The sequence below is a fragment of the Scyliorhinus canicula genome, chromosome 2, assembly GCF_902713615.1.
Source record: "Scyliorhinus canicula chromosome 2, sScyCan1.1, whole genome shotgun sequence".
Taxonomy (NCBI): domain Eukaryota; kingdom Metazoa; phylum Chordata; class Chondrichthyes; order Carcharhiniformes; family Scyliorhinidae; genus Scyliorhinus; species Scyliorhinus canicula.
The window spans coordinates 86,293,834-86,313,856 of NC_052147.1; the positions used below are offsets into that span (position 1 = coordinate 86,293,834).

The following is a 20,023-nucleotide window of genomic DNA, read 5'->3' on the forward strand; positions in this document are numbered from 1 at the left end:
TTCTAAAGTGACTGTTTCTTCACTGGTTTTTTTCTGATGTTTGTTTACTGGGGAATGTGATACTTTTAAAATGTTTATTCATGTGGGGGGAGAGGGGAGAGAACAATAGCGAGACAGACTGCTTGGTGCCAGTCAAGTCAGCATGGGTCAGCTGACCCACGGAAACGCAGTGGGGGGTGAGCAGGTGTTCAGCTGGAGCTTGACTTGGGGGGGGGGGGGGTTGGGTTTCTAGTGTTCTTGCTAGGGTGGGAGCTGCTTTGCTGACAGGGGAGGAACTGTTACTAGGGGTCAAATGGGAGGTCGGGAACAGCAACTTCCCGAGTGGGGACTCAATGAAGCGGGCTCGAGTCTGGCCTAAAAAAAGTGATGGCTAGTCTGGGGGGGGGGGGGGGGGGGGGGGGGGGGTGTGAGTGGGTGGAAGGCCCCCCCCCCCCTCGTCCAGGCTGATCACATGGACCATTAGAGAACTGAATGGACCAGTCAAGAGTGCTCGCGTGCTCGTGCATTTGAGGGGGCTGAAGGCGGACGTGGCAATGCTACAGCTAGAGGTTACAGACCAGACGAGATTGAGGAAGGGGTGGGTTGGCCAAGTGTTCCACTCAGGACTGTACTCAAAGACCAGGGGAGTAGTGATCTTGATCAGCAAACGAGTGGCATTCGAGGCAGGGAGAATCGTGTCAGACAAGGGGGGTAGGTACATAATGGTGAGTGGGAAACTGGAGGGGGTGCAAGTGGTACTTGTGAACATGTATGCTCCGAATTGGGACGATGTGGAATTTATGAGGTGGGTTTTAGGTAAGATCCCAGACTTAGAGTCACATAACCTGATCTGGCAATACAGTCATTGATGCAGAATTGGACCGGTCAAAATCCAGGACGGGGAGGAGGCCGGCTGTGGCAAAGGAATTGAAGGGTTTTATGGAACGGGTGGGGGAGGGGTGGGTATGGAGGTTTGCACAGCCGACGACGAAGGAGTTTTCCTTTTTCTTATGTCCACAAGGTATACTCTCGCATCGACTTTCTTGTTCTGAGCAGGGCTCTAATACTGGAGGTGGTGGATACTGAATACTTGTAAATCTCAGGGTCGGATCATGCCCCACACTGGGTGGATCTACGGGTTAGTGTGGAGAGAGGGCAATGCCCGCTGTGGAGACTGGATGTGGGGTTGCTAGTGGACTAAGCGATCTGTGGGCGGGTGAACAAGTCCATCTAGAAATACCTGGAAACAAATGATACGGGGAAGGTCTCTGCAGCAACGGACTGGGAAGCTTTGAAGGCAGTAGTCAGAGGGGAATTAATCTCAATACGGGCCCACAGAGAAAAGATGGAACGGGCTAAGAGGGATAGGTTAGTTTGGGAGATCCCCCAGGTGGACAGGAGATAGTCGGAGGCCCCGGGCACTGGGCTACTGAGGAAGCGGCGGAGGCTTCAGGTGGAGTTTGGGCTATTGATCACAGGGAAAGCGATGGAACAGCTGAGGAAGGCAAGGGGGGCGATCTATGAGTACGGGGAAAAGGCAAGCAGAATGTTGATGCAACAGCTGAGGAAAAGAGAGGCGGCTAGGGAGATAGGTAAAGTAAAGAGTAGAGACGGTAATACTGTCCTGGACCCAGTGAGGGTAAACGAGGTGTTTAAGGACTTCTATAGTAAATTATATGAGTTGGAACCCCCGGCTGGGGTGGAGAAGAAGAGGCAGTTTTTGGATCAGTTGAGGTTCCCGAGGGTGGAGGAGGACCTGGTGGAGGGGCTGGGAGCCCCAACTGAAATTGAGGAAATAATCAAGGGACAGGAGGGCATGCAGTTGGGCAAGGCCCCGGGGCCTGACGGCTACCTGGTAGAATTCTATAAAAGGTTTTCAGAGATATTGAGCCCACTGCTGGTGAGGACATTTAATGAAGCAAGAGAGAAGGGAGACCCCCCCCCGAAGGGAGACCCCCCCCCTGTCGCAGGCCTGGATTTCATTGATCCTGAAACGAGAGAAGGATCTGGAACAATGCAGGTCATACAGGCCAATTTCTCTCCTGAATGTGGACAGCAAACTGCTGGCTAAGATACTGGCCAAAAGGATAGAGGACTGTGTCCCGGGGGTGATAGGGAAAGACCAGACGGGATTTGTTAAGGGCAGGCAATTCAAAGCCAATGTTCGAAGGCTTCTCAATGTTATTATGATGCCCCCAGAAGGAGAGGAGGCAGAGAAGGCTTTTGATCAAGTGGAGTGGAATTACCTGTGCGCTGGGAAGGTTTGGGTTTGGTGAGGGCTTTATTGACTGGGTGCGGTTGCTCTATCAGGCACCAGTAGTGAGTGTGCGTACAAACCGGCTGAGGTCGGGATATTTTAAACTACACCGAGGGATGAGGCAAGGGTGCCCCCTCTCCCCGTTACTGTTTGCTCTGGCCATAGAGCCAAGGATGGGGGATCTATTTATAGACGGGAGCTTTCCCAGCATGAAAGTTTTGGAGGATAAATTTAAATTGCCAGCAGGGAATGGTTTTAGGTATTTGCAGGTGCAAGACTTCCTGAGAAAACAGGTGCCGGCCGTTCTGCTGCTGCCGCCATGGGGGATACAGGATAGAGTAGTTTCCAGTACCTGGGTGGGAGAGAGAATTTAGAACAGTACAGCACAGAACAGGCCCTTCGGCCCTCAATGTTGTGCCGAGCAATGCTCACCCTACTCAAACTCACATATCCACCCTATACCCGCAACCCAACAACTTCCCCTTAACCTTACTTTTTAGGACACTACGGGCAATTTAGCATGGCCAATCCACCTAACCCGCACATCTTTGGACTGTGGGAGGAAACCGGAGCACCCGGAGGAAACCCACGCACACACGGGGAGGACGTGCAGACTCCGCACAGACAGTGACCCAGCTGGGAACTGAACCTGGGACCCTGGAGCTGTGAAGCATTGATGCTAACCACTATGCTACCATGCTGCCCCTTCTTGACAAGTGTTTCAACTGCTTTAGTAAACCATGGTGCCCTCGCTCGACCACTTCCTCCCTGCCTGACAGGTACATACTTATCAAGGGCACGCAGTAGCCGTTCCTTGAACATGCTCCACATTTCCATTGTGCCCATCCCCTGCAGTTTTCCTCTCTATCCGATGCATCCTAAGTCTTGCCTCATCGCATCATAATTGCCTTTCCCCCAGATATGACTCTTGCCCTGCGGTATATACCTATCCCTTTCATCACTAAAGTAAACGTAATCGAATTGTGGTCACTATCACCAAAGTGCTCACCTACCTCCAAATCTAACACCTGTCCTGGTTCATTACCCAGTACCAAATCCAATACGGCCTCGCCTCTCATTGGCCTCTCTAAATACTGCGTCAGGAAACCCTCCTGCACACATTGGACAAAAACGGACCCATCTAAAATACTCGAACTATAGTGTTTCCAGTCAATATTTGGAAAGTTAAAGTCCCCCATAACAACTACCCTGTTACTTTCGCTCCTATCCAGAATCATCTTTGCAATCCTTTCCTCTACATCTCTGAACTTTTTGGAGGCCTGTAGAAAACCCCTAACAGGGTGACCTTTCCTTTCCTGTTTCTAACCTCAGCCCATACTACCTCAGTAGATGAGTCCTCATCAAACGTACTTTCTGCCACCGTAATACTGTCCTTGACTAACAATGCCACCCCACCCCCTCTCTCACCACCTTCCCTGAGCTTACTGAAATATCTAAACCCTGGCACCTGCAACAACCATTCCTCTCCCTGCTCTATCTATGTCTCCCAAATGGCCACAACATCGAAGTCCCAGGTACCAACCCATGCCGCAAGTTCACCCACCTTATTGAGGAAGGTATTGTATATTTACCAGGAGCTTTCGGAGGTGGAGGAAACCCCGGTGGAACATACTCCCGCTATCACTGGCGGGGAGGGTACAGACCATGAAAATGACGGTCCTCCCTCCCCAGATTTCTGTTTGTCTTTCAGTTCCTCCATCTTCATCCAAAGGCCTTTTTCAAGTGGGTGAATAAGGGCAAGTGGGAGGACGAGCTAGGAGGAGAGATAGAAGCGGGTCTGTGGGCGGATGCCCTAAGCAGGGTTAATACATCCTCATCATGTGCCAGGCCTAGCCTGATACAATTTAAGGCAGTCCACCGGCACACATGACAACGACTAGGATGAGCAGGTTTTTTGGGGTTGAGGAGAGGTGGGCGGGGAGCCCATCAAATCATGTCCACATGTTTTGGGCATGCCCGAAGCTGAGAGGGTTTTGGCCGGATTTTGTTGAGGTTATGTCCACGGTGCTAAAAACACGGCTGGTGCCGAGTCTGGAGGTAGCGATCTTTGGAGTGTCGGAAGATCCGGGAGTTGAGGGGGCGAAAGAGGCTGACCTCTTGCCCTTTGCGTCCCTGGTAGCCCGGAGACGGATCTTGTTAATGTGAAGGGACTCGAAGCCCCTGAGTGTAGAGACCTGGGTTAGTGACATGGCTGGGTTTCTCAGTCTCGAGAAAATAAAGTTCACCATTAAGAGAATGGTTGGGTTCACCCGGAGGTGGCAGCCGTTCATCAACTTTCTCGGTGAAAAATAAAATGTCAGCAGATGCAGTATTCCAAGGGGGTGGGGGGGGGGAAGAGAGAGAGAGAGAGAGAGGGCCGGATTGTTGTTTTATAGTTGGGGTGTGTGAAGATTGGGATGGGGGGTGAGGGGGAGGAAATGTTTATTTTACCATGTTGATGTCATTGTTTATGCCACTGTTATAAAAAAATTTCAAATACCTCAATAAAATATTATTTTTTAAAAAGGGAGCAGGGGCAAAGTTGGAAATTTCACCCAGATGAACTGTTGTTCTGTCGTTCCTGCACCTACACACTGACGTGCCTGCACAGATGCATCACTTTCTCCGATATGGAAAGTTGGGGCTGCAGTGTCTGTATTCCACATGATACAGTGCAGTTTAGCTATCAAGTACAAGCACACCCCGGGCAGCACGGTGGCGCAGTGGTTAGCCCTGCAGCCTTGCGGCGCCGAGGCCCCGGGTTCGATCCCGGCTCTGGGTCACTGTCCGTGTGGAGTTTGCACATTCCCCATGTTTGCGTGGGTTTCACTCCCACAACCCAGGGTAGGTGGATTGGCCACGCTGAATTGCCCCTTGGAAAAAATGAATTGGGTACTCTAAATTTAAAAAAAAGTACAAGCACCCCGTTTATACCACGACCTTGGATGTACCCCTTGTTAAGCCGTTGTGATGTTTTGTAGCACTTGTATGCAACGAGCAGGATCATGACTTTAAACAATAAACATGCAACCTTTGGGGGAACCTGCAGTGATATTGCAGGCAGGGCGGGGGGGGGGGGGGGGGGGGGGGGGGGGGGGGTTGCCAAAACAGTATTTATTATTCAAGTCAGATGTAAAAGTTTCCAAGTTTACATTCCTATATTATCAAAATAAGAGACCAACTCAGAAGCCCTACTAGTTTTGAAGTACTTTTTTTTTCTACGGCCAAGTAGAATTTAATCTAACAAGCTGATGCAATCACTTAGACACAGCTACTGGATCCTAGCCAGCCATTATCAGCAACGAGGAGACTGATTTCTGGAACAAATCACATCTAACATCTGTGCATGACTTTTAACTCATCCTATTGATTGCAGGAAGTAGCTAATTAATCCACTCTTTTCCAGAAATCTAACTCCCAATAATTCGGAGCCAATAGATTTCTGAATAGTTTTTAATATATCTGAGACATATTTTCAACTGTACAATTATAGAATTACTCTCCTCCTTAGTTTTATGACAAAATATGAATCGTGCATTTATTTGAAGTTTAGAAAGGATGATCTTTTGAGTGGCATTTGTACGAAGTAGTATTTCAAAGAAATGTGAGAAAGTTAACAGTGCAGCTTTAGTTCAATCTTGTGACATGGCCTTGAAATCTGAGACCATCTAACAATCTGAATCTGCCAGCTGTATTTGTAATGATTTTATTGTTATGTTTAACTGAGTACAGGGCTTGGTCAGCACAGCAACCCACATAGAGCTGAAGGTAGCAATAATGTTTGCATGAGAATGTTTCTCTCTCTGTGCAGTAAGTGTAATCGCTAATTGTAAACCGTTCTAGATATTGGTTTTGCAGATGTATGCAGCTGCTTCCAACTCCCTTATAGCTCCAGGAACCTACACGCAGAGAGGACACAAAGAAATAGCCAGAATTATTCAATAATAAGGCCGGTAATCTCATCAGCATAAACTATTTAAATAGGAATATAATTTGGATGGGAGGGAATATGTCATCAGAACATTTGGACATATGAATTAGGAGCAGGAGTAAACCATTCAGCCCCATGCTTAGTAATAATCTATCTAGCTTTCCCTAAAAATATTGAATAAATCTGCTTCTACCACCTTTTCAGGAAGAGAGTTCCAAAGATTCATGACCCTCTGAGAGTTAAAGCTTCATCTTATCTTCGATTAAATGGGCAACCTCCTATTTTTAAACAGTATCTCCTGGTTCTAGATTCTCCCACAAGACAAAACACCCTCTCCGCATCCACCCTGTCAAGGCCCCTCAGGGTCATCGTGATTTTTTTACATTATGGAAGTGGCTGAGTATTAAACAACTGACACTCGGACATACAAGGCGTCAATCATGCCTCCTGATGCAGTTCACTGGATTGAGGCCAACCAATATTGGGCCCCCCTGACCGGTGGTAAGGTAACTGAGGGAGGGTGGTATGGAGTCACGGTTGAGGAGGAGAGCGGTGGGGTGATGATTGTTCTTAGTCAAGTGTGATACTGTAGCAATCTACAAGTTGAATCCATCTACATAATTGACACGGGGTGGGGAGGAAAGCTGGCTGGCTGGCATTTCTTTCTTGATTCTGTCACGGGATGTGGCCATTGCTGACAAGGCCAGAATTTGTTTACCATCCCTGCAAAAAAATATTGGCTTCAACTTGCATCTCATCATTTTACAATATAGAATGTTAGTTCCTGCCTTTCACTTAATCAACCTTTGTGAAGACTTGCATAGTTTTGCATTCCCCCAGAATGTTAATTCAGGGAGTGGGATGGCACACGATATTAGATATATTTAAATATATCTATATCCCATAGTATTTTAGAATTTGTTCAGCCTTGAAATAGTGGTATAAGCATAGATATTGCGTCAGCCAATGTTGCAGTCCCTCTAAGCTGTGAAATAGAATGGCAGGTAAACTTGATCCAAACATGTAGTTAGGATTTAAAATACTTTCAGTTTTTTTTTCAAGGGATGCGGGTATCGCTGGCAAGGCTGGTATTTATTGCCCATCATTAATTGCTCTTGAACTTGCCAATTTTCGATGGCAGTTGCCACTTTCACTGCTTTACTATTCTCATTGATTCTATGTGGTATGCTTGTTTATTTTCACAGGATTATCTCAGCACTTGGTTTCGGACTATGAGCAACTTGTAGAGCTTTTGGAGGAAGGGATTTCAAACAGGTATTGATCATCATGTGGATTTTCCTCCGGCTTAATGTGTGTTGAACATTTGCTATAAATCATCAGGTTGTAGTCCTGCTGCTGCGTTCTGTTTAGTATTTAATGAACTGAAGAAACCAGCATGATTTGTCTCTGGTGACATTTGTACTAAACAAGCCATTTTACAGCAATATCTGGTTACATAGAACATAGAACATAGAACACTACAGCGCAGTACGGGCCCTTCGGCCCTCAATGTTGCGCCGACCTGGTTACAGAATTAGAGAGTACAGGAGGGGACTGTTCTGATCACCATCCTTGTACTGGCTCTTTGATTAGTCCTGTCACTCTCCAAATGCTTCCCATTCAAGTAATTCATCCAATTCCATTCAGAAAGTTACCCGTAATGCTTTCACCTTCAGGCAGTGGATTCCAGATCTTCACAACCAATTGCACAGAGAAAACAAATTTCGGGCACGATTCTCCGAAATGGAGACAAAGTCCCGACGCCGGAGTGAAAACCGGAGTGTTTCACTACGTCGTCGTAGCCTGCTCCCAGCCCCCTATTCTCCCGCCCCCTTGGCGCCGCGTAGAAAGCGGTACAGGTCCCCCCCCCCCCCCCCCCCCCCCCCCCCAGCGTTCCCGTGCAGTTCCCGCCGGCAGCGACCAGGTGTGGACGGCGCCGGCAGGAACCTGTCTTGTTGGGGCTCAGCCCATTCAGGCCGGAGAATCGCCGATTCTCCGAGCGGCCAGCTGTGATTCTCCCCGTGCTGGTTTGGGGGGGGGAGAATCGCGTGCGGGTGGCGGGACTTGTGTGGCGCCCCGGCAATTCTCCCACCCGGCCCCCACAACCCAAAGATGTGCAGGTTATGTAGATTGGCCATGCTAAATTGCCCATTTCATTGGAAAAAAATAATTGGGTACTCTAAATTAAATCTATGATGCCCCTTTGTGATTTTTATCACCTTAATTCATTTTCTCAATCTACTGTGCTTTCAGAAGAATGACCCCAGCATCAGAGTCTGCACTTAAACAAATTCAAAACTTAAATTATCTTAAATTGAAACTTATGTTGTAAGTATGTGTCAGACAACAATGACATTGATGATAAAGTGCTCTTTCACCCCCTGATGCCGCTGAGGAGACAGGGTATATCTTTTTGTATCCAGTGTGGAAGAACTGAAGCTGCCTCCCAACAAACACAATGTTCTCTCTCTGAACTTGTTCTCACATGGACCATCTTCACTCCACTCACTTCATAGAATCCCTATAGTGGAAAAGCAGGCCATTCAGCCCATCGAGTCTGCACTGACCCTCTGAAAGAGCAGCCAACCTGGGCCCACTCCCCGCCCCATCCCTGTAACCCCACCGAACCTGCCCACCTTTGGACTGTGGGAGGACAACCATACAGACACAGGGAGAAAGTGCAAACTCCACACAGTCACCCAAGGCTGGAATCGAACTCTGATCCCTGGCGCTGAGGCAGCAGTGCTAACCACCATGCCACCCATTCTTCAATAAATTCTTCAAATAAATGTGAAGATATATGATATGCCTGTCTTTTCGTGGGATATGTAGAACATTCTCTGTTTCACTCCTACTCTGGTCCTTTTCCTTGCATCTTTTTCCAGTACTGGTGCTGTTTTCTGCTTTGGTCCCAAACTGAAAAATATCATCAACTTTCTTTCAATTTGCGCCCTTCCATCACCTTCACATGGTGCATCTCCAACTCCTCTGTTGCCTTCCTTGACATGTCTGTCTCCCAGAACCATGATTGGGTTCCACTTGCCTTCAGCTTCCATCCCATTAGTCTCCATGTTCGATGGATCATCCTTTACCATTTCCACCAGCATGATGCCCCTATCAAACACACCTTCCACTTTTCCCTTCCTCTTTCAGTAATCCTAAGGGACTGTTTCCTCTGTGTCACCTGGTGCATTCCATGGTCAACCCCAATACCTGTCATTCTTTTTGTCATTCAATCTTGCCTGCCTTTTACACATTCAGTTTTCCCCCATCCTCCTGCCTTTCCCTGCCTCTATTTGCTTAAAATCTGTTATATCTCTAATCTTTTCTAGTTCTCATGGAAGATCACCAACTTGAAACCTTCACTGTTTCTTTCCAATATTTCTAATTTTCAGATTTCCAGCATTTGCGGTATTTTGGTTTATTAAGGTTCTTTCTCATTGGCATGGGACTGCTAGGATATCAGTGCCAGTGTCATTGTTATGTCAAGTTTTTTTTGTTGTTGTCTGGAATATCCCATTGGTCTAGTGGAGCCCACATTCTGTCCCAGCCTCCAGTGGCCATTTAGTGGGACTGACAAAATCCAACCCTGAACATGGGGCAGCATTCTCCCCTACCCGGCGTGACGGAGGGTGCCGGCGTAGGGGAGTAGCGCCAACCACTCCGGGGTCGGGCCTCCCCAAAGGTGGGGAATTCTCCCCACCTTTGGGGGCCAGCCCCGCGCCGGAGCGGTTTGCACCAGAAGACTGGCGCAAAAAACTGGCGCCCCCGTCAACGGGGCTGGCCGAAAGCCTTTCACCGGTCGGCGCATGCGCCGGCAGTGACGTCAGCGGCAACTGGCCGCTGACGTCACTGCCGGCGCATGCGCGATGTGGGGTTCTCTTCCGCTTCCACCATGGCGAAGGCCATGGCGGCCGCGGAGGAGAAATAGTGCACCCAGGGCACTGGCCCGGAGTCTGAGCGGGGGGCCCCGATCGCGGGCCAGGCCACCGTGGGGGCACCCCCCGGGGTTCGATTTCCCCCCCCCTCCCCCCCGGGGCCCGCTCGCGCCGCTGATCCCGCCGTTCCAGAGGTGGTTCAAACCTCGGCGGCGGGAGAGGCCTCCCAGCGGCGGGACTTTGGCCCGTCTGGGCCGGAGAATCACTGCAGGGGCCTCTCCGATCGGAGTGGCGTGATTCCCGCCATCGCCACTACCCGGGTGGCAGAGAATCTCTGCCACGGCGGGGGTGGGATTTTCGGCGGCCCTAGACGATTCTCCGACCCTGCTGGGGGTCGGAGAATTTCGCCCATGATCAGAGAAAACAAGTGTGCAATTGTCATCACGTGTCCAGGCAAATGAATGCTGGTTTTCATGAAATAATTAATGAAATTGAGGAATACCACCCCAGAGTATTGGCAAAACTCTCCACAAATCAAAACAGAAATTTATTTTAGTCACTGTCAGACATGACCCTGCAAATATGCCACTCATGCCAGAGATATCCATGTTCTTACGCTAATGCATTATGGATCTGACATTGCGATTATCCAACAATAAAACTGCCCAGTATGAGATGCCAAGAGCCAGATTTTCAGTTATCGGTGAGGGTGGGAGTGGATTAGGTCATGTTTTACAGATTGTATTCCCAGAAAGCATTTCTGGATCCTGATGAAAATCGGACATGTCCCAAAGGCAATGGGGAGAGCATGGTGGGTGGGGATAACGCAGAACCACTCACCTCCCCAGGGTGGCACAGTGGGACGGAGGGAGGTCTTACACCAGTGGGTCAATGGTTAGCACTGCTGCCTTATAGTGCCAGGGACCCGGGTTCGATTCCGACCTCGGGTGACTGTCAGTGCGGAGTTTGCACGTTCTCCCCTTGTCTACATAGCTTGCCCCCGGTTGCTCCGGTTTCCTTCCACAGTCCAAAGATGTGCAGGTTTGGTGGATTAGCCATGCAAAATTGTCCCCATGTGTCCAAAGGTTGGGTGGGGTTACAGGGTTAGGGCGGGAGATTGGGCCTCGGTGGGGTGCTCTTTCGAAGGGTCAGTGCAGACTAGATGGCCTGTTAAGTTCCTTCAGGAGCTTGCTAATGGGTTAGGGAGGGCAAAAACTGAATTTTCAATGGGGAAATCGACAAACTCAAAAAGCCTATTGCATGTTGGGGCACAGCTGTTGGGTTCAATGAGGGGAGGAGTGAAAGCTTTTTTTTAAACAAATGAAGTATTGGGACGGGGTGAGGTCTTACACCAGATTGCACACATTACCTCTCATTTGGTCATGTGGCCACTCCTTTGTGCAGTGAGGCTGCCTCTGGAGATGCTACCTGCCCCCTTCAGCAAGGTTGCAACAGGCCCCATCATAGCCCTTGACCATGAACGCTTTGAAGATCAGTCTCTAACTCTCTGTGCGAGCTGGTCATGGTGCGTGTCAGTCGATCTCTCACTTTAACTCCAGAGAAGTGACTACTAGAAGCACTTGTTTAAGGTTATCTTTCTCTAACTCCAGTGCTTTTAACTACTGCCCTAAGCTGCTCAAATTTCAATGATACCTCCACCACTGCAAATCCCACTTCTGACACCAGTTTGTAAAATTTAAGGTTTGAGGGTCATAGTAAGTGATTTTAGGATAGTTCATTAAGAGGTAACAGGTTAGATGCATTAGGTAAAAAAAACCAGGAAAAGTATATAAGCAAATTACTGCGGCTGCTGGAATCTGAAACGGAAACAGAAAATGCTGGAAAGTCTCAGCAGGTCTAACAGCATCTGCGGAGAGAGAAGTGAGCTAACGTTTGACGAGCTAACAGGGACGATGGATAGTTTGCACAGAATGTTTATTCCAGTAACTTGTAAGAGCAGTGTTCTGCTTCCCAGCTGAAGTGTTGGGACTCCCTTTCCCAGTCTCTCCCCATCTTCTCTAGTCCATCTTCCACCTGAAGAAAATGGCTCTCTGACGAGGACTGTCCCTGACTCCAAACACTTTTTAATATACTTTATTTCTAGGGGCCAGTGGTTTACACTACATCAATGACTTGTTTGAATTTTTCTAACCAATGAATACAGGGCAGGTTACCCAAGATGTAAGGATGGCCAACCCTGCCTCAGAACTGGTCACACTACCCAAGGACCTAAAGCCTTCCCTCCTGCACCATGCTTCAAGCACACATTGGGCCTTGCTATCATGGTGGCATAGTGACACAGTGGTTAGATCTGCTGCCTCACAGTGCCAGGAACCCAGGTTTGATTCTAACTTTGGGTGATTGTCTATGTGGAGTTTGCAGGTTCTCCCCGTGTCTGCATGGGTTTCCTCCAGGTGTTCCAGTTTCCTCCGACAGTCCAATGATGTGCAGGTTAGGTGGATTGGCCATGATCAATGCTCGTGGTTACGGGAATGGGGTGTAGGAGTGGATCTAGTTAGTGTTCTTTCGGAGAATCGGTGCAGACTCGATGGGCCGAATGGCCCCCTTATGCACTGTAGGGATTCAATGATTCCGATTTCTAATTTGCTAGCAGTTAGTGCTGGGAATAATAATCCAGCGATTTGAAGGCCTACTTTTTAACTTCAATGGTACCTTTCAGAAGAAAATGGAATATATACTTAAAAAGGCAAAATTTGGCGGGCTATGACTAATTGGATAGTTCTTTCAAATAGCTGGCACAAGTATGATGGGCTGAATGGCTTGCATTTTAATATTCCTTTTTAACCATTTGTCGTTTTAGAATCACTGCTGCTACCCACATTCATGATGCCAGTAGCCGCTCCCATGCCATTTTTACTATCCATTACACTCAGGTTTGCAAAATATTGTGTTTTAGTCTCCTCTTCTTCGATTTGTTTTCTCAGCAGTACACACCCTTTCAACAATGATTGTTAATTCCTTTTTTTCAAATTCTGCCGGTTATAGAGTGTGATTATTATGCATCTTAGTAAGTGCTGTGTATATTCGTAATAATCTGCCGTTAATTCCGATTCTATTCGGTTAATGTTATTTCAATGTTTAACTAGCTGCTCCCATTTTTGAATCCATATTATATTTTAAACTTTGTTATTTTTATTGATTAAAGATTAACTTGCACCACATCTTTTCAACTACTTTTTTGTCATCAAGTCTCTACAGTGCCCCCTTCAGCCAATGAACTGTTGCTCGTACAATAGAAACAATGTCCAAAAGAAAAACTGTTTCTGTATAATAAACTATTTATTCATTGTCAAATCATCATTCAAGACCAAAATTTGTGACTGAAAACTATAGTTACACTGTTGCCGTGTTTGTATCTGACAGCCGTGTGCCTAGAATATGGGAACAGGAGTTGGCTACTCCGCCCCTCACGCTGATTTCACGATTCAATTAAATTATGGCTAATCTGCACCTTAGCTCTATTGACCCACTCTTGCTCTATATCCCTTATTACATTTGTCTCTCAAGAAAGCATCGGTTTCAGCTTTGAAATTTTCAGTTGATAGAATCTCAGCAGTCTGTTGGGTAGAATGAATTCCAGATTCCTGTACTCTTTATGGGATGGTGTCCTGATATTGCCCCTGAATAACCTGGTGGCACAGAGGTTAGCATTGCTGCCTCACAGCTCCAGGGACCCCCGGGTTCAATTCCGACCTTGGGTGACTGGAGTTTGCAGGTTCTCCCCATGTCTGCGTGGGTTTCCTCCGGGTGCTCAGGTTTCCTCCCACAGTACAAAGATGTACACAGTGGGCAGCACGGTAGCATCGTGGATAGCACAATTGCTTCACAGCTCCAGGGTTCCAGGTTCGATTTCGGCTTGGGTCACTGTCTGTGCGGAGTCTGCACATCCTCTCCGTGTGTGCATGGGTTTCCTCCGGGTGCTCTGGTTTCCTCCCACAGTCCAAAGATGTGCAGGTTAGGTGGATTGGCCATGATAAATTGCCCTTAGTGTACAAAATTGCCCTTAGTGTTGGGTGGGGTTACTGGGTTATGGGGATAAGAGTGCAGGTGTTGACCTTGGGTAGGGTGCTCTTTCCAAGAGCCGGTGCAGACTCGATGGGCCAAATGGCCTCCTTCTGCACTGTAAATTCTATGATAACGTGCAGGTTAGGTGGATTGACCAAGATATATTGCACCTTTGTGTCCAAAGATTTGTAGATCAGGTGAGGATAGGGTGGAGAAGTGGACCTAGCTAGTGTGCTCATTTAGAGGGTCGGTGCATACTCGATGGGCTGATTGGACTCCTTCTGCACTGTAGGAATTAATCTTGGGTTATGCCCCTTTGGTCTGGCTCCTATCCCCAATTAGGGCAATTGTTTTGTTTTATCAACCCAATAAACTCTTTTCAGCATCTTAAATACCTCCGTTAGATTGCTCCTTAATCTTCTGTACTCCAGGAAATGCAAGCCTACACAACTTGTCCTCACTTAACCTTTTAAGCCCTGGTATCATTTTAGTGAATCTATGCTGTACCCCCTCCAAGACCAGTCCATCCTTCCTTGTGCTCGGTGCTCAGAGCTGTACACACTATTGCAGATGTGTTTAAAAGTACAGAACGGTTCTCACTGTGCACGGGAATGCTTTTGCGAGGAATAAGGGGGGATTTTTAATGGAGGCCTCAATTCCACTATGCCGAGGATGTCCAAGGAACATGTGACACCCTCATATAATTGGGATTAGATGTGGTTCCCCAATAGGCAGGGGCCAGTGTTAGTTTTAAAAAATATATTTTTATTCTCCATTTTCACATTTCCTCCAGAATTTACACCCCACCCACAAGCAGTAAATGGTAACAAATACAAAGTCAATTTCCTTATCAACAACAACGATCCCATCCTCCCACTGCCCCAAGCAACGACCCACCTGACAATATAAACATCAAATAGAACAAACCCTCCCACGGTGGGACAAATAAAGGAGAAATAAAAGAGAAAGGAATTAGGAATCTCCCCTGGTCACCATTACCTATAGCCCCCCCCCCCCCCCCCCCCCCCCTCCTCCCCGCCTAACATTCAATGCCATCTGATTCTCGAAAGAGAACCGTAGATGACACCCATGCATTGCAAGCATCCCCTCCCGGCTCCTCCCCTCCACTTCCTCTTACAAAAATCCCCCCCCCCCATCTTTCCACCCCGGCTAGAATCATCGGCACCTATTCTGCCAGGCTCCGATGGCCGCAGCCCCTTCCCCCCCCCTCCCCCCACCTCACTCCCGTTCACTGGCCAGCTTAAACCGGCCAGCGTGGAGGCCCCTGCCCTGTTTTGTTGTGCTCTTGACTTAGCATAAGCTGCTTCCTTGATGTGCACTCTGACAAAGGAAGGTTCAGACTTGGAGATAGGTTCAACACATGTATTAAACTGTTAACGATTCTCCTACTTGGATTCGACTCTTCTGTTAATCCTGCTATAGCTACTCAGACTATCTAACCAGTCTGCTACAATCCACGTGGTGGGTGTGATGTGTTTCATCAACCCTGTGTACTCACTAAGTGTCTTCACTGGAAAGAGAAGGATCATGTGCTGTGTCCTTGTATATGGGTTGTGTAATGCCTTCCTGTGGTAGTGTCACCTCTGTGTGTGTCTTGAATGCCCATTGGCCGTGTCCTATCTTACTGGCCTATTGGTTGAATGTCCGTGTGTCATGTCTCTGATGCTCCCTCTCGTGTCTATCTAGTCTACATGTATTTACATTAACCCCTTGTGTATTTACAGTGATGTATATCACCACATGCCCGGGTCTCTTTCCCACTTGCCCGGCCCCAGGAAAACCAAGAAATCCACTTTAGCACACAAACCCCGCATATACACCCTAGCGCCAAACAACCATCATTGCAAATGAAAGTCCCCTCTCTTCCCTTATCCAAATATATACAACGTTGGCTCATTTAGCACATACACCCGCCACAGTGAAAAAATACAGCTACATCGGTACATGACCACTTCTCAATTCAGCCACAGTCCTTCTGCCTTCGCAAACCACTCAGCTGCTTCCGCCATCCCGAAATAAAATCCCTTGGATTTGTAGGTCACCTTCAATTTAGCTGGGTATACTATGCTGCACCGCACCTTACTGATGTACAGCGCCTTCTTCACCCGGCTGAAGGTAGCCCGCCTCCTCGCCAGCTCCACCGTAAAGTCCTGATAAATGCGTATACTACCTCCAGCCCACTGCACCACCAGCTTCTGCTTTGCCCAGCACAGGACCTTCTCCTTCACACTGTACCTATGAAAACACAGAGTCACTACTCTTGGCGGCTCACTCTCCTTTGGTACAGGCCTCCACGACCGATGAGCCCGATCCAGTTCATATCTCAAGGGATCCTCCCACTCCCCCAATAGCTTCACCAACATCGTGGCAAAATACTCAGTCGGCCTCGGGCCTTCCACTCCTTCGGGAAGGCCCACAATCCTCAGATTCTGTCGCCTGGATCTGTTTTCCAAGTCGTCCATTTTGGCTCGCAGACCCTCGTTGATCTCTATCACCTTCCACATCTCCTACCCCATCGAGGTACATTGATCGCTGTGCTGCAACTATGTCGCTTCCACTTCCTTCAGCGCCTTTCCTTGCTCCCGTACCTCCGCCACTGCGTTCAATACCGCCGCCCTCACCGGGGCAATGGCCTTCTCCACCAGCACTTTCAATACCGCCCCCATCTCCTTCCTCATGGCCGCCATGTGTTTTGTGAACTGCCTTTCGAGTTCCGCGGCCATCACCGTAATCATTTCTTCAGCCGTGGGCAATGCAGCCTCCCCTGGTGCCCCAGCCTCCACTTTTCTTGCCGTCCCCGCAGTGACCTTTCCACTCCCCAATGGACTTTCAGCTGCTTTTTTCACGGCCTTTTTTTTACTTGTTCTCGACATCTTCCTTCACTGTGCCTTCTACCTGCTTTTGCCACCTCTGTTACCCCTGGGACCAGGCGTTACAAAGGATTAGTTTGCCTTTTTTCCTTCCCTTGGTGCAGCATCCTAACTTGTTCACCCACGCACATGAGATGATGATTGAACGTTCTGCTCTGGTTTGGGATGAAATGTTTGAATAGTCTGCTGAAACTCAAGTGGAATAAATGGTCTGATGTGTTACAATTGATCAAACAGACTTGCAATATAATTCACCCAGGTCTTTAGTCAAGGTGTATGTGTTTGAAATGATAAAAGGTTCAGCGGAGAATTAATTCCCTATGGTGGGGAGTCTGGCAAAGCCTTAAAATTAAAGCTTGGCCAATTCTGGAACAAAATCGGGAAACACATCTTTGTTTTTCAATTAAGCGTCAATTTAGCGCAGCCAATCCACCACCAGGGATCGAGCCTGGGACCTCGGTGATGTGAGGCAGCAGTACTAACCACTGCGCCACTGTGCTGCCCACAGGAAACACATCTTGACAAAAGTTCATAAAAACCCCAAACTCTTTTTTTTCCCCAGAAGGTACATTGCAACGTTCAAGTCTCAGTTTTTGTTTTAGGTAAGAGTACCGAAGTATAAGGAGCAAAGGAACATAAGAACATAAGAACTAGGAGCAGGAGTAGGCCATCTGGCCCCTCGAGCCTGCTCCGCCATTCAATTAGATCATGGCTGATCTTTTGTGGACTCAGCTCCACTTTCCGGCCCGAACACCATAACCCTTTAATCCCTTTATTCTTCAAAAAACTATCTATCTTTACCTTAAAAACATGTAATGAAGGAGCCTCAACTGCTTCACTGGGCAAGGAATTCCATAGATTCACAACCCTTTGGGTGAAGAAGTTCCTCCTAAACTCAGTCCTAAATCTACTTCCCCTTATTTTGAGGCTATGTCCCCTAGTTCTGCTGTCACCCGCCAGTGGAAACAACCTGCCCGCATCTATCCTATCTATTCCCTTCATAATTTTAAATGTTTCTATAAGATCCCCCTTCATCCTTCTAAATTCCAACGAGTACAGTCCCAGTCTACTCAACCTCTCCTCATAATCCAATCCCTTCAGCTCTGGGATTAACCTAGTGAATCTCCTCTGCACACCCTCCAGCGCCAGTACGTCCTTTCTCAAGTAAGGAGACCAAAACTGAACACAATACTCCAGGTGTGGCCGCACTAACACCTTATACAATTGCAACATAACCTCCCTAGTCTTAAACTCCATCCCTCTAGCAATGAAGGACAAAATTCCATTTGCCTTCTTAATCACCTGTTGCACTTGTAAACCAACCTTCTGTGACTCATGCACTAGCACACCCAAGTCTCTCTGAACAGCGGCATGCTTTAATATTTTATTGTTTAAATAATAATCCCGTTTGCTGTTATTCCTACCAAAATGGATAACCTCACATTTGTCAACATTGTATTCCATCTGCCAGACCCGAGCCCATTCACTTAACCTATCCAAATCCCTCTGCAGACTTCCAGTATCCTCTGCACTTTTCGCTTTACCACTCATCTTAGTGTCATCTGCAAACTTGGACACATTGCCCTTGGTCCCCAACTCCAAATCATCTATGTAAATTGTGAACAATTGTGGGCCCAACACGGATCCCTGAGGGACACCACTAGCTACTGATTGCCAACCAGAGAAACACCCATTTATCCCAACTCTTTGCTTTCTATTAATTAACCAATCCTCTATCCATGCTACTACTTTACCCTTAATGCCATGCATCTTTATCTTATGCAGCAACCTTTTGTGTGGCACCTTGTCAAAGGCTTTCTGGAAATCCAGATATACCACATCCATCGGCTCCCCGTTATCTACTGCACTGGTAATGTCCTCAAAAAATTCCACTAAATTAGTTAGGCATGACCTGCCTTTAACGAACCCATGCTGCGTCTGCCCAATGGGACAATTTCTATCCAGATGCCTCGCTATTTCTTCCTTGATGATAGATTCCAGCATCTTCCCTATTACCGAAGTTAATTTAGTTTAGTTACCGAAGCTGCAATTTAGGGCAGCAGGGTAGCATGGTGGTTAGCATAAATGCTTCACAGCTCCAGGGTCCCAGGTTCGATTCCCGGCTGGGTCACTGTCTGTGTGGAGTCTGCACGTCCTCCCCCTGTGTGCGTGGGTTTCCTCCGGGTGCTCCGGTTTCCTCCCACAGTCCAAAGATGTGCGGGTTAGGTGGATTGGCCATGCTAAATTGCCTGTAGTGTCCTAATAAAAGTAAGGTTAAGGGGGGGGTTGTTGGGTTACGGGTATAGGGTGGATATGTGGGTTTGAGTAGGGTGATCATGGCTCGGCACAACATTGAGGGCCGAAGGGCCTGTTCTGTGCTGTACTGTTCTATGTTCTATGTTAAGCTCACTGGCCTATAATTTCCTGCTTTCTGCCTACCTCCTTTTTTAAACAGTGGCGTCACGTTTGCTAATTTCCAATCCACCGGGACCACCCCAGAGTCTAGTGAATTTCGGTAAATTATCACTAGTGCATCTGCAATTTCCCTAGCCATCTCTTTTAGCACTCTGGGATGCATTCCATCAGGGCCAGGAGACTTGTCTACCTTTAGCCCCATTAGCTTGCCCATCACTCCCTCCTTAGTGATAACAATCCTATCAAGGTCCTCACCTGTCATAGCCTCATTTCTATCAGTCGCTGGCATGTTATTTGTGTCTTCCACTGTGAAGACCGACCCAAAAAACCTGTTCAGTTTCTCAGCCATTTCCTCATTTCCCATTATTAAAACTCCCTTCTCATCCTCTAAAGGACCAATATTTACCTTAGCCACTCTTTTTTGTCTTATATATTTGTAAAAACTTTGACTGTCTGTTTTTATATTCTGAGCAAGTTTACTCTCATACTCTATCTTACTCTTCTTTATAGCTTTTTTAGTAGCTTTCTGTTGCCCCCTAAAGATTTCCCAGTCCTCTAATCTCCCAGCAATCTTTGCCACTTTATATGCTTTTTCCTTCAATTTGATACTCTCCCTTATTTCCTTAGATATCCACGGTCGATTTTC

At 47.6% G+C, this 20,023-nt stretch overlaps 1 protein-coding gene across 2 annotated transcripts in view; it reads left to right on the forward strand.

The window, feature by feature from the left end:
• The window catches only part of stard9 (StAR-related lipid transfer (START) domain containing 9), a 391,160-nt gene that overhangs the window by 194,318 nt on the left and 176,819 nt on the right, over positions 1-20,023 (forward strand). For both annotated transcript variants that reach the window (XM_038782026.1, XM_038782033.1), the window contains exons 8-9: positions 7,373-7,442; positions 12,867-12,939. In XM_038782026.1, coding sequence (XP_038637954.1) covers positions 7,373-7,442; positions 12,867-12,939 — 143 coding nt within the window. The remainder of the gene's footprint in view (positions 1-7,372; positions 7,443-12,866; positions 12,940-20,023) is intronic.